Here is a 14,004-nt window from a genome sequence, read left to right as displayed (position 1 = left end):
TTCCTCCAATTGAGCTATGAGATCAATCTTCCGAGCTTCAAGCCGATCTATGTTGGACTGAATCGGCCCAATCGAGAGTTGATCTAACTTAGCCTTCTCTTCATGAACGGTTTGCCGGTTGGTTTTAATAGTGGCTTCAATATCTCTTCGCTCTCGCCGATCGGCTATCCTTTGCTTGGCCTTTTCCAGCTTGAATTGATGTTGCTCAAGGTATACAGCTGGAGAAATGGTTTTCGCTAGATCATCCGGGATTAGGGCTTGAATCTCTGCAAATCTTGTCCGGATTGAACCGCAGTCAACCACCAAGTTGTCTAATGATGTCTCTAGCCGATGAGAAATGTCTTCAAGAGTTCTTTTCACATCATCGGTCAGAGGGGCTAAAGCTTTATTGGTTGTTTCTTCTTCTGCCTCTTCGTCAAAGTAATCCTTTATATCGAAAGAGAACAGATCGGCTAAGACTTGCAAGAGAGAAAATTGAAGACAGTTAAATATCGAAACAAATTATATAGCCAATCTAAGATTTATGACAATGAAATGCTTACTGGAATGACAGGAGCTGCTGGTTGTTCTTCTTCTTCGATGTTATGGCTGCCTGCGGCCGATGGAGTACAATCACTTGGTGTCGGCTGCACAGGAGGTGAAGGATGAGGAGGAGGCTAAAAAAGATAAGTGTTAATTAACACCGGTTACGATCAGATTTAAAGGATTTTGCAGAGGGAACTTTACCGGTGGAGCTGGCTTAGATGGTGTCGGTGCCGATTTCTTCTTCACGATAGTTTTCTTTTTCTGCAAATACAAGGCTAATAAGTAATCGGCTATGCAAGTTGTTTCGAGAAATGATCAAGATGAGTTGTTTACCCTTGAAAAATGAGCTGGGGCAGCAGGAGTTGGAGGAGTCTGTTTGGGCGAAGCCGATGGTGTTTTTTCTCCTAAGTCACTAAGTTCGGCTGCCGCTTGGTCGTCATCTTCCTCAATTTCCTCTTCATCGAAGGCTTGTTCGATGGATGGATCTAAGGCAGGCAAGTCGTCGGTTGGCTTGGATTTCTTCTTTTCGGCCTTCTTCTTCAGAGCCAGAACCGATGGATCAACAGCCGATGCCTTAGTCTTCCTCTTCCTGCCAGCATCGGCTAGTTCTCCTATTTGCCCTTGGAGCAGACTTGAGGTCCTGGGGGCATGATAGCCGATGACTGGGGGAGCTAGACCACCTCCGTTTGGTAAAAGGCCTGGAGCATATTTTATGTCTTTGCGAGGAGGAGAGGATTCTGTTGTCTGCAAAATAGAAGAAGAGATTAGTCAAGATACAAGTCAGCTAACAGTTGTTTTAGCAGAATTGACAAAGTAAAATTTACCTGAGGGATGACATCCAGGAATAGATCTGTCATATACATGGAAGCCGATCGATGGAACAAGTGTAGCTTCCATTCACCCCACCACCTATCAAAGGCCCTGCTCCTGAACCTTGCCAGCTCTATGTTCTCAATACTGCCCAAGGGAGGTCTTGGGATGTTGAGCAGCCGATCCATCATCAAGGTCGATGAGATCTCTCCTCTACACTGAATTTTATCGGCAAAATACAAGCCGATTGGCAGCTGTCCCATCCCAAATTGCCTGGCCGAGCTCATTGGGTGATAGAACTCGTAAGACACTTGTATGTTTCTTCCTTGATGGATGCCAACAGGAAGAATGCATGGACTGATAGCAGCCGAGAAGACCTCTCTAGACTTGTCATATTTTTCAGAGTTGATCTCTTCAAATCTAAAGTCCGATGGTAGCTCAAAGTCCATTGAATCTCCGTATACAAACCAGACTCGAGCATCTTTCCGGAAGCCATCATAAAAACTGAAGAACCAGTCCTTCAGTAGCTCAGCCTATAACTTAGCTCCAGAATCGGCTGGTGTTGAAGCAGCTTCTCCATACGACATGCATCTCCGATGGGTCTTTTCTTCCCCATCTTCATCTGTAATCGGCTCTAGTCTTGGAAACTGAGATTCTGATAGAGCCGGCCGATTCACAGCTTTCATGGCGACTAAGTTGAGCCATGTTTGTAGGAACCACCAGGGTCCACCTGCAGCTACTGTTGAGCCTGTGGCTATCCTGGCCGATGCATTGATCAACGTCTGATATAGGTAGTCGAGAAGGATTTTGCCCAAAGCGATTTGCTTTTTGGTTTCAAGGGCTTCGGCTAGGAACTGCCAATTGATAGTAGGGCCACAACTTGATCCGCAGAAGAGGAATTTCTCAAGCCACATGAGCAGAAAGGCAGTATGTTCTCGAGGGGTGACAGATCCTTTGCCCATATATGCAGCAATGTAGCCAGACCAGCCACCTATGGTTTTAGTTTTGAACTCAAACTGGTTCTTGGAATTCAAATTCATGGGGTTGGCCGATGCGGTGATATCTAGGCCAGTGATCATGGTGATGTCTAGCAGGGTAGGAGTCATCGGCCCTTGATTGAACAGGAAGGCATTGAGGGTGTTGGACCAGAAATACGTTGCAGAAGCCATTAGGGGTTCGTCCTTAGCCGAATTTGCTAAAGTAAGAGCAAGGGCTTGGCCGATTCCTAGTTCATCCCAGTGAACCTGCTTGCTAGCCGATACACGCTTGCACCATACGAGCCAACTTCTCTCAGGAGAACTTTTCTCAAGGGAAGGCCAAGACTTGAAAGTATTCTTCCAATGACCTAGATTTGGGCTGGCCAATCTAAAGGGTATCCTATTAGTTTCGGCGCTAATGAACTCAGTGGGGTTAGAATTGCCGATTGGGCCAAGAAAGTACTGATGCTCGTGAGACAAACTGGGAATTGCAATCAGATTAGAGAGATGCTACAGATGCAAAAGAGAATAAAGAAGAAGAAAATAAGATGAGATAGAGGAAAACCGATCTACTGCACAAAATAGAGATCTAGCCGATGGGTGCTCACCTCTGCATACTTTGCCGATGGCGCGGCGGATGGGCTGGCGGAAGTCGACATTGCTGCAGGCGGAAGCTTGGCCGGAGTTGGGATCGCCTTGAGGTCGCCTTTTTGCGCCAAGGAGATCGCCGGAGAAAGAGAAGACGGAGTTTGTTTAAGCGGTGAGAACGGAAGTAACGGTGTGAAATTTCTCGGGGGTGACGGTTAGTATTTAAAGCGCTGCGGTAACGGTCGGAAAAACAGCAATGAGCGATATTCTTGGAGATGAAAATATGGCAAATCCGAAACATTACCAAATATTCCAGACTTGGGGGGCATGTGTTAACGACCAAATTTGGTAATTTCGGTATCGGAGATGAAGATAAAACTGAAGCAGAATCCAAGAGATAGATCGTTCCGGAAACAGAGCAAGAATCGGCAGAAGTTCGAATCGGCTGCGACCAGAATCGACAGAGTTCGAGTCGGACAAGGTTAGCCGATTGAGCCGATTTCGACAATACGACTTGGTATACGTCATCAGGGTTGGGTTGAAGTACTTCATATGGATTGCCATGCACGGATTGAGTTCTGAGAAGACAATTGTATCTATTAATTAGGATATTTGATGTAATTTCCTTAGAGATAAGCTTGGGCAAAAGTCTGCCGCAAAGACTTATGGTATTTTAGAGTTTGTTAGAGATAAGAGTCGTGTCCGACATGGACATATTTTGTAATCTCAGGTATAAATAGACCCCTAACCTCATGTAATAATTTAACACACGTTTAATAACAATCTCAGCGCTTCGCCACCCTTTTCTTTCGTTTTGTTTTCGACGAGTTCTTGCTTTCGGGTTGAGCTGCATCGGTTTCGATCTTCAACTAGAAGTAAAACTTGTTATGGTGGCTTGCGTTCTCGGGATTAGTGCTTCCATCTTTATGACACTCTAACCTTGTGTATGTAAGTTGTCGAGTTATCATATATCCTATATAATCTCTGACAATATTGTTATTTAACCTTCAGTTGGCTAACATCTATCACTAGAAGGCAGCCGATCAGGTTAAATACCAACGTTGACTTAGATTATATAGGGTATCCACCACCCTATGAAACATCCAACGACTTGATTGTCTAAATATTGTCTTTCTTTTCATACTTATAGCTGCATCAGTTGAGTTTGACCCTATAAGTCGTGATTAGAATATCAATCTCTAGCCTGTCTTTGGTTGCCGATTAGGGTAGTATCGGGGTTTCAACCGATCTTACCTGATTTAGCCTTATATTTTATGTGCTTAATTGATATGCTAGATCCGCCCTTTATATTGAGATCTTCTTGCTTTCAGGTATATTAAGCTTCTCGTTTGATATATTTTGCTTGCTTTAATATCTTAACATAGAGTGGTATCGGAGTATTAGCCGATACATGCTAGATCTATCTAATCGGCTATGCTATGAGCGCTTATAATCTCATTGTTAATATATATTTCGATCTAAGTGATTTATACTGTCTCGGCATAACGATCGATCTATCCCAATCACTTGACTTAAATATATATCAACATAGGGATTATGTACCATTAATATCTACAGCCGATTGAATAGATTTAGTTCTTTCTTATTTATTCATGACTGCCGATCGATGCAAAGATGACATCGGCTCAAGGATAAATGATATGTCATTGGCGACTGACCGATCGGCTATCGTTTATGGATTTAAGTGATATTTTCCTGTATTTGTTTCTTGTTGATTGCAGGATCAAATCAACCGGCACGCTCACAAACCTCAAAGACAAGATTTTTGGACCTTCACTAAAGTTAAGCAGATCTCCCAGGCCTCGTGTTTTTCGCATCAACAGAATCACATGAGTTAGTCAAAGTATACTTTTTCCTACAAAACAATCTCCTCGGTTTAATTCAGCCGGATCAGGATAGCCGAGCACGTGAGGCCCATGTAGATTTGGGCCGATACTGATTTTGATTGCGGATAGTACGTACACGACCGGGCTGACTTTCGTGGTGGGCTGCGACTGCCAGAAAAGAACTGATATTGCCAACGTCGAGCTCTTGGGCAGTTGTGCCGAATGTGATGCCGAAGACTTGCACCGAGCGGCACGTCGCCGGCAACTCCTGCTAGCTACTGGTTGATCACCGATGGCCACTAGTAGCTGCTTCAGTTGGTTTCTCTATTATGCACGCCTGCTTTCCTCTAGCTCCGCGTTCAGATCTACTTCAAGACTCTCGAGACTTGGGAGAGAGATCATCATTTCCTTGTATTGGAGGTGGCAGTGACACTGAGAGTGAATCCTTTGTAAATTGGAACCTCACATTAGTTATTCTTATCTTCAGTGCGTTCAGGCTTGCAAATATTTCCACGCGTTGCGGTGACACTGAGAGTGAAACCTTTGGAAATTGAAACCTCTTTATCAGTTTGGAAATTAGAACCTCTTTATCAGTTGTACTGATCGTCAGCGCTAGTACTAGCTTCGTGTTGAATCCAGCAATGCCCTTTACTGAAGGTGCCCTCTTAGGAGTTTTTCACTTACTAGCTACTCCCCGAATTTTTTTTATCTAAACACATGCAAACCACCAATTACAAATGTGAGCACGCAATAATCACATTTAATTATTTAGACAAGATGCTCATATGCAGCGATATGTTTCCATCGAACGAGTAGCCCAACAAACTATTGGGCCGTATTGGGCTGCTGAATTGATCACGTTAGCCCAACAACCCACCTCTAAAATTGGTTAGTTGCATCATTATGGGGAGTTTTCTCCATTGTTCAAATCATTCATCCGGTAGTATATCAAAATCATAGGGTTTAGGGTTGCATACGGCGAGTTTTATTCATTGTTCAAATCACAAAGAAAATACAAACAATGCGGTATTGTACTACTAAATTCTCAATACTAGCGATTCATATTAGTCGATCAATTGTTTGCTGCATGCTAGTTTGCTCAATCCCATGTGCTCAGAATTGATGAATTTTAGTTACACTATATCCACGCTAACACTGTTATTGCCAAAGGTTATCCTAGATGGTTTATATATACGCACACCATCATCGTGTTAAGGCTACCGTCATGGCACTGAGCCAAAGCTAACCGAATAAGAAATGAGGGAGGTGTAATAGACTACCGGGCCAACCGGATTTACGGTGGTGACATGGGCAGGTTGATTAGAAGTAGAATTCTAACTTTTGCGTGCTCAGATTTGTAATTAGTGGTTTGCATGTGTTCAGATAAAAAAAATTCGGAGCTACCCCTCTGTTCCACTTCTAAAATTTAAATTTTATCCTAAGTATAACAACTTATCTCTACTGTTATAAAAATTAAAGATGTTTTTGCCGATATTTTGGTACGTCATCCGTATTTGAGTCGGTTTTTAAGTTCGTTCGCTTTTGCAAATACAGCTCCGTGTTTGAGTTGGATTTTAAGCTTCTTTCCTTTTAAAAGTATAAAAGGAGCTGTATAAGAAATCTTTTGAAGAAAAAAATTCGCATGTTAACATGAGATGAAAAGCTCATGATTTACTAAAAAAAAATATCCAAGCGAATTCCCACAGTAACTTTTACCTTAGCTAAACCGTATAACAATAATAAAATTAAAATATTTACATGTTGCAACACGCAAACATTTTTTTTCTAGCTAAACAGTATAAATAAAATTAAAATAGCATAGGGCATTTTTTCTAGTAACTTGTAAAATATGACTTTAACACTACATCTTATTATTGTTTATCTTATAAATTGGCATGAACTCCATGTCCTTTGCGAAGGTTCTTCGAAAACAAAATTATCTTGATCAACAATATCAGAATTTACAAGCTTTTCGAGAGCCTGCCCTGTTATTGGACAAAATTAAAAGTCTGCACGTTTCTTCGATTCAAACTGTCATGGATTGGTCCTGTTCATATCTTATACTATGTCACTTTACATTATATTTCAAGCGCAAACATGCATGTTTGGAGAAGCATTCAATATTCTGGATTCACAACACGAACACGAGAGGCAACACCGCTGCCGACTCCCTCCTCCCCCTCCTTTCCCTGGCTCGCCGCCGCCTGAGCAGGCGCCGGCAAAGCCGCGCGGCCGCAAGGACGGCGGTGGCGGGGCTTTGCCCAGCATGCACCCGGACGGCCGGGGGAGCTGCCTGGGCAGCGGCGGTGGCAACCATCTAGATCTGCGTCGTTCCGGCCGGATCTGACGGGGTGGCGGCTGGCGGCGGGGCTGAGTGATGGAGGTGGCAACTGGCGGTCGGTTGCGGTGGCGACGGCGCCCGTTGGTGGCGGCGGAGCACACACCCAGATCGGGCTGCCGCTTTGGCTGGATCTAGCGGGGTTGGCGGCTGGCGATGGCGATGGGGTTTGAGTGGGTGGTGATGGCGACAGCGGCTGCTGGCAGCGGTGGGAGCGAGGTCGGCTGGAGCTGCACCGACGTACGGGAGGAGATGGGATGTGGCCGGTGCACGGGAGGAGATGGGACGCGGTGGACCGGCGCGTCGACGATGGTGACAACTAGAGAGGAGGCGGGGAACGAGACTGGCAACGGGGAAGGAGGATAGCGGCGGCCGCGTGCGGGCGTGGCATCGGTGGTGGTGGGTTGTGGGCAACAACGACGGCGTGAGCAGTCGTTGTTGGACTGCGGTTGGAGACGTGGCTAGCCGGTCGGTATGAGGTGTGGGTGGCGGCGACGGAGCGTGGTCAGAGGCCGGCACAGCTCGTTGAGGCACGACCAATAGGAACGGAGGCCGGCGCGGCGCGATGAGGCGCGGTCGGAGGGCGGCGGAGGCTAGTGTGGCATGCGGAGGCTGACCAACAGGGGGCGCTGATGCAGCAGTGCCCATGCGTCGGCGGAGGCTTGATGGTGGTGGAGCATCGGGGTGTCATCTATAGACTCGTAGGCAGCGGGCGAAAACCTAGCCCGGCCTTGGCCGTGCCGGCAACGACGGTGTTTTCGAATGTCTCTACCCCTCTTGAGGGCAATGTCGTGCCACCCCTTCACCTCCAGTGGGGCTGCCGGGTGAAAACTCAGCCTCGACTTTATTTGAGACCTTGACGGACGACGGTGGCTGTGTATCCGTCGCTCCTCTCCTTGGAGACACCGTCTAGGTAGCCCCTTGCCGAATCCTTCCAGACAACTGGTGCAAGCTTGCTCTAGATGCATGTCCCCTTCGTCGGCGCTCTAGCTTATGCAAGGTAGCCACGTCGGAGGGCCTAGGGGGGAGAACGGTTCCATCCTTCTCTCTCATAATCCCAAAGAGGTGGCTAGAGTGGGGCCTGGTGTCGGTTATTAGGGTTAAGTTTTGAACGTTCTCGGATGTAGTTTCTTTGTTGGCTTAGCGGTGACCGGTCACGCATAGCGGCGGTCGGTTCGGTGCTAGCTTTCTCCTAGGTATGTTGAGTTGGAGCTATCGGTGCGTGGGTGGGGGTTATTTTTCATTTTTTTTCCTGGTTACGACTTCCCAGGGTTATAATCTTGGATTTTTTTTCCTGCTCAATCAAAAAAACTTCGCACTGTCTGGTGCGAGTCATTAAAAAAAAAAACTCTGGATTCACCAGTGCGGCAGTGCTACAAACTGATCAATAACATTCGTCAGACATATCTCTGTTTTACATAAATTAAGCAACATTAATCTCTGCACAACATTGAGAAACAGCCATCTTTAATTTATTTCACATAAATAGAACAACATTAACTTCTCTCTTTTTTTTTCATACATTAAGCATGCTCATCTTTATCAAGAACTAAGCTGTATCGATTTATTCAAAGCGACAGTAGTACTAGTAGTAGTAGCAGCAGCGACGTGGTACAATATATTCCACCAAAAGAACGCTGCTACTACGCAATAGCCTAACGTGTGCCTGACTTCTGAGACAAGGTTGCCCATGTAACAACAACAAACACATACACTTTGTCATACACCTTGTCGAAGAGGCGGAAGTAAGCAATCCTCCATGTTTTCTTGAACAAGATGGTACAGAAAACCACCCAAAGACCAGCCACAAATCCTGAACCAAGTCCAGAGTACAAGAACATTGGCTCAGAATCTCTTTCCCTTCTCTGTTCAACACCATGCTTTGATGCACTGCTGTTGTCTGAGCAATTTCTCCGAAGAGGATACCCACAAAGACCAGTGTTTCCATTGTACATAGACGGGTTTTCCGCATAGAGGGTGTCGAGTTGACCCCCTGATGGTATTCTTCCTGTGAGATGGTTGTATGACAAGTCTAGCCTGCTTAGAGATGTTATGTTTGATAGGTTTGATGGGATTTCTCCAGAAAGATTGTTTTTTGAGAGATCTAGTGATTCCAATGATTGCATGACACTAATGTTGCCTGGAATTCTTCCACTAAGCTGATTCCATGATAAATTCAAATTTTTAATGCCATCGAGAAGAGTTAGCTCCTCCGGAATTTCACCAGTTAAGTAGTTCAAAGACAAATCAATGGTCACGATATCTAATACTATGGGTAGTTTGTAGTAAAGTTTTTGGCCCTTGGTGTCCACAGACATATTTGCAATGCCAACATTGCGACCATAACGACCAGAAATTGAGTAACGATCGAAGACCATTACGATATCACAATGACCACTTTTCTTCATACATATTAAATTGGACAAATGCAAAGGTAAAACACCCGAAATAGAATTATTTGATAGATCTAGTTGAACAAGCCTTGTAAGGTTGGTAATGCTTGTTGGAATATTTCCAGAGAAATTGTTATTGCTTAGTCGTACTATTGCTAGATTCGACAGCTCTCCAATCCAGATGGGCAATCCTCCATAGAAGTCATTTGATGCCAAATCCAGCATCTCTAGATTATGTCTACTACGCAAAAATGGCGGGAACTTTCCGGACAAAATATTGTTGCTGACAAATAGCTTACTCAAAAACACTGGCTGGAAACATCGAGGAAATTCCCCCTCCAAAAGATTGTCCGCTAAATCTAAGTAAACAAGGTGATGCAAATCACACATAGAGTTTGGAATATGGCCAGTGATACGATTGGAGAAGAGATGCAGATAAGATAAGACAAGGTCATCTCCAAAGTTCGATGGCAGAGGTCCTGATAAAGAGTTCCTTGAGATGTCCATTATTTCAAGTGCTTTTGGCAACAAAGGTATTTGACCGGTAAGCTTGTTTGATCCCATATATAGTCTAGATAATGTAGTCATAACCTCCATGTTCGCTGGCAAGCTACCATTGATTTCGTTGTTGGAAACATCTAAAAGTTGAGCATTCAAAAATGTTGTAGAAAACCAGTTTGGAAGCCTATCAGTAATACCCGCAAATGACATATTAAGATAAGTAATATTAACCTGTTGTTTCAGCCAACCGGGAAAGCGAGGGCCCATATGGCAAGGTGAAAACAATGCAACCTCAAGACTAAATAGAGGTAACCATTCTGAATCCACCAAAATCTTCAAGGAATTACCGGATAAGTCCAATGTCTTCAAACTTCTCATACTAGTAAAGTGTTCATCTATGATCACTCCGTTGAGGTTGTTACTGCTAAGGTCCAAGTAAGTTAAATTACTGAACATGCCTATCTGAGGAGGCAAGGGTCCAGAGAGTTTGTTATGAGAGATGTCAAGAATGACCAAGCTAGTTAAGTGATCCAGACGATTTGGTAGAATTCCTGATATATTATTGTCTGACAAATATAGTTCATTCAATCTGTTGTACGAGCACCGCGGTAATCTCTGTAGCAACTTTGCAATGTCCCCATGAATTTGACTCCGTTCGAGATGTATGATTCTCAAGTTGCATAGATTTGTTAGGTTTGTTGTCACGATGTCTATGTTACATGTGGATGACAAGTCAAGAAATCGTAGGGATCCAAATTGTCCTGGAACGTTTGGAAACTGGCCATAGAGTTTGGTCGACCCAAGGTTAAGGTACTTGAGTCCTTGTGCATTCCAGAACCAACAGGATGCAATTGGATGGTTGAAATAGTTGACAGAGAGATCAAGCTCCTCAAGATTGGTCAGGTTAAAGTGTGAAAAAGATTGATCCGCATAAACAAGGTTGCAGTAAGCAAGATGAAGGACCTTGAGAGAAGGAATGTTGTTCATCACATCGGCCCAATCATGTACCATGCTGAGGCTCGTATGGCTCATGTCGAGGTGCGTTAGAGAATGCAGGCGCGCTAACCATTGGATATCCGTGAAGTTGATGCCTGTATCTGACAGGCCAAGATAGTGTAGATTTGTGAGGTTACCCAGCTGGGGAGGCACCTCACCGGAAAATGGTATGCCGGAGAGGTTAAGATATCTCAAGTTTTGCAGAGAGCCCAAGAACTCCGGAACACGGCCGGTCTGTCCCTGGAGCTGGTTCTTGCTGAGATCGATGTGCTCCAGATACGTCAAGTTGAGCAGAGAGGGACTTATCTCGCCGGCCAGGTCGTACCCGGAGGTGATGAAGTCGTAGTCGTTGCTCTGGTCGGCATACACGTTGCGGAGGTGAAGCCCGACGACATGGCCGCCGGCGCCGCACCGGACGCCTCGCCACCGGCAGCAATCGGCCTCCTCCTCCGCCTGCCCAGGCCCAGCGCCGTCGTACTTCCATGAGTCGAGGAGACCCATTATATCTTCGGTGATGCCTGCCTTGAACGTCAGCAGCGCGTCCCGCTCCCGCGGCGAGCAGCCGGCCGCCGTCGCCACGTTGCCGTGGGCGGGCGCCGGACGGCGTGTGGCGCCGCGTGGCAGCGCGGCCACCGCCGCCTCCACTTCATGGTTGGTCGTGGCCAAGGCGGCGACGGCGAGGACGCTGAGGATCAGGAGAGCGGCGGTGGTAGTGGGACGCATGGTGGATTGGTGGACTAGTAAGAACCGGGGGGGTCTGTATCTGAGTGTGCGAGTGTATCGTATACGTATCGTTGTTGTTTTTACTGTAGTCGACGGGTGCGTGTGTGCCGTGCCGTGCCGTGGCCGCCGGGACGCGCGTGGGCGTGGCCATGTATACGCTGCAAACAACAGTAGCGACGGGCCGTACAGGGACAGCTTCCGTTGGCCCATTGTAGTGAGGGCAGAACGTCACTGCCTGGATCGTGCGGCCCATTAGTATGGCCTACCAGAATCTGGATCTCCACCAATTAGAACCAGCCACGGAAGTCGCGCATTCGCGGAATTTTTTTTATTTTTAATTTTTTTTATTAAAAGTTTTACAAAAATAATTTTTCATTTTTGAAAATTGACAGAAGTGGTCGCCTACCGCCCTCTGGGAGGGTGATTTTTAAAAATCGCCATCCCAGAGGGCGGCGAAAGTGACGTGGCAGATGGCCGTTCGCTCTCAGGCGACGGCCGTCAACGAAATTTGCAGGCGACCCCCTTGCCGCCCTCCGCTAGGGCGATTTTGTACTGTGCGGGGGGCCGCCTGCAAATGGGCGGCGGGGGGCCTGGAATTTTGCAGGCGGCCCCCTTGCCGCCCTGGGGGAGGGCGATTTTATACTGTGCTTTATATTTTTTTATAAATATCAATAGTTATCAAATCTTTTTATATTGAAAACTATACAAGATTAAAATCTCCAAGACTGGTAAAATATAATTTTATTATTTTTTAGGGCCTATTTGGAATGTTACCGTACAAATTTTTGTTAGTGCCAAAATATAAGCAAGTTTTGGCACTACCAAATATTTGGTAAGGTAAAATTGCATTTGATCATATTTGGTTTGCTGCCAAAATGTAAAATTGTAGTGAAGAATGTTCTACATAATCTCAAATCTAGATTACGTATTACCAATGAATAGGCTTCAATCGAAATCAAACACAAGTACTATTCAAATTACCAAAATATTGGTAGGGCATGTTTTTGGTAGCAATCCAAATAGGCCCTTAGTCTTACGCATACAAAAAATCACCACCATAATTAAACATTGTAATGATAAGATAGATAAGAAGTGCCATCGATACACGGTACAAATTTGTCGATCCCGACGAATCAAGCATGCGGTAACCTATCGGCCCCTTCTAGGTCGGTCAGAATGCATTGCATTCTCGTGGTCCTTCAATCGTTGATACTCTACTTGTGTTTCTGACTCTGTTATCTTCTGTCCATGATATGATGGAGTGACATTGTCGATCCATCGAGTAAATCCACACATCCTTGGATTGCCCTGTAAAAATAGTAATGTTATTAAGTTTGGGTAGTAATTTTGTGCAAATCATAGCGGATTTTGTAAATGGTTAGACATACAACGAAATCGTTGTCTACATTGGGGCAGACAAAATATCTCCTTCCAAATGTTTGTTCAGCAAAGGATGTAGCCACCTGCCAGCGATCTCTGCACCCACACTTTGGACGCTCGGACCATTTAGGTAACCCTAATGGATTGTTCCTCCAGTCTAAGCTTGCAATTTCCACCCGACGTTCGTACTCCATCCAAGCATGAATGAACTGTATGGTCGGTTCAGGTTGCGTTATCGGCCCGCCACTTGAAGTAACTCTGACTGTGTCAATCCATTGTACGAATTGACATTTCCTTACATCCTCCTATGTACATCCATTTTGGGATAGTTAAGTTAATGATAGTACTAAGGAGTGATGAAAAGAATAGTTGTAATTACCACGAAATCATCGTCGACAATGTTTGGACACACGAAACACCTTTGTCCTCGAGTTCGGTGCCTTACGGACCTTATGACCTGACAACGGTCACCACAACGACACTCCGGACGCTCACGCCACGTGGGGAGTCCTAGGGGATTTACGTGCCATTCTAAAGCCTCAGCAGCAATTCGACGTTCATGCTCATCCTTCCGCCTTAGTTAGTCCGATCTTGTTTCACTACGTGGGTAAGCACGTGTTCCGTCGTTTTGTGGGTTCTCCATGTCTACCCACTCGATGAAGTTGCACATTGGACGATATGTCTGCGTAAGATGTTACAATTGTGTACGAAGAAGTTAGTTTTTTTATCCATTTGAACTTCGAATAGATGAAGCATACCTGATCAAAGTTCGCGCATTGGAAGAATCTCCTTCCCCGAGTTTGTATCATGAGGGAAGACTTGAGTATGCATCCATCCCCACAATCGCACAAAGGACGGTCACACCATGGTGGAAACCAACCAGCAAAAGGATCGCTTCGCCAGTTGAGACGCTCAAGGAATGGCGC

The 14,004-nt window shown here is 45.4% G+C and overlaps 1 protein-coding gene across 1 annotated transcript; it reads right to left on the bottom strand.

The window, feature by feature from the left end:
• Window positions 1-8,539: 8,539 nt before the first annotated feature.
• On the bottom strand, window positions 8,540-11,771 carry LOC9272461 (receptor-like protein EIX1). The gene has a single exon (XM_015760808.3). It carries the CDS (start codon window positions 11,696-11,698, stop codon window positions 8,741-8,743), a length of 2,958 nt encoding a protein of 985 aa, XP_015616294.1. The 5' UTR covers window positions 11,699-11,771; the 3' UTR covers window positions 8,540-8,740.
• Between the last annotated feature and the right edge of the window lie 2,233 nt (window positions 11,772-14,004).

This window comes from Oryza sativa, chromosome 11 (genome assembly GCF_034140825.1).
Source record: "Oryza sativa Japonica Group chromosome 11, ASM3414082v1".
NCBI classification, from domain to species: Eukaryota; Viridiplantae; Streptophyta; class Magnoliopsida; order Poales; family Poaceae; genus Oryza; species Oryza sativa.
This window is presented reverse-complemented; position numbering and strand designations above follow the sequence as displayed.

Bases quoted from the DNA above. Each gene is read 5' to 3' on its own strand.
- LOC9272461 (XM_015760808.3), bottom strand. From the start codon at position 11,698: ATGCGTCCCACTACCACCGCCGCTCTCCTGATCCTCAGCGTCCTCGCC.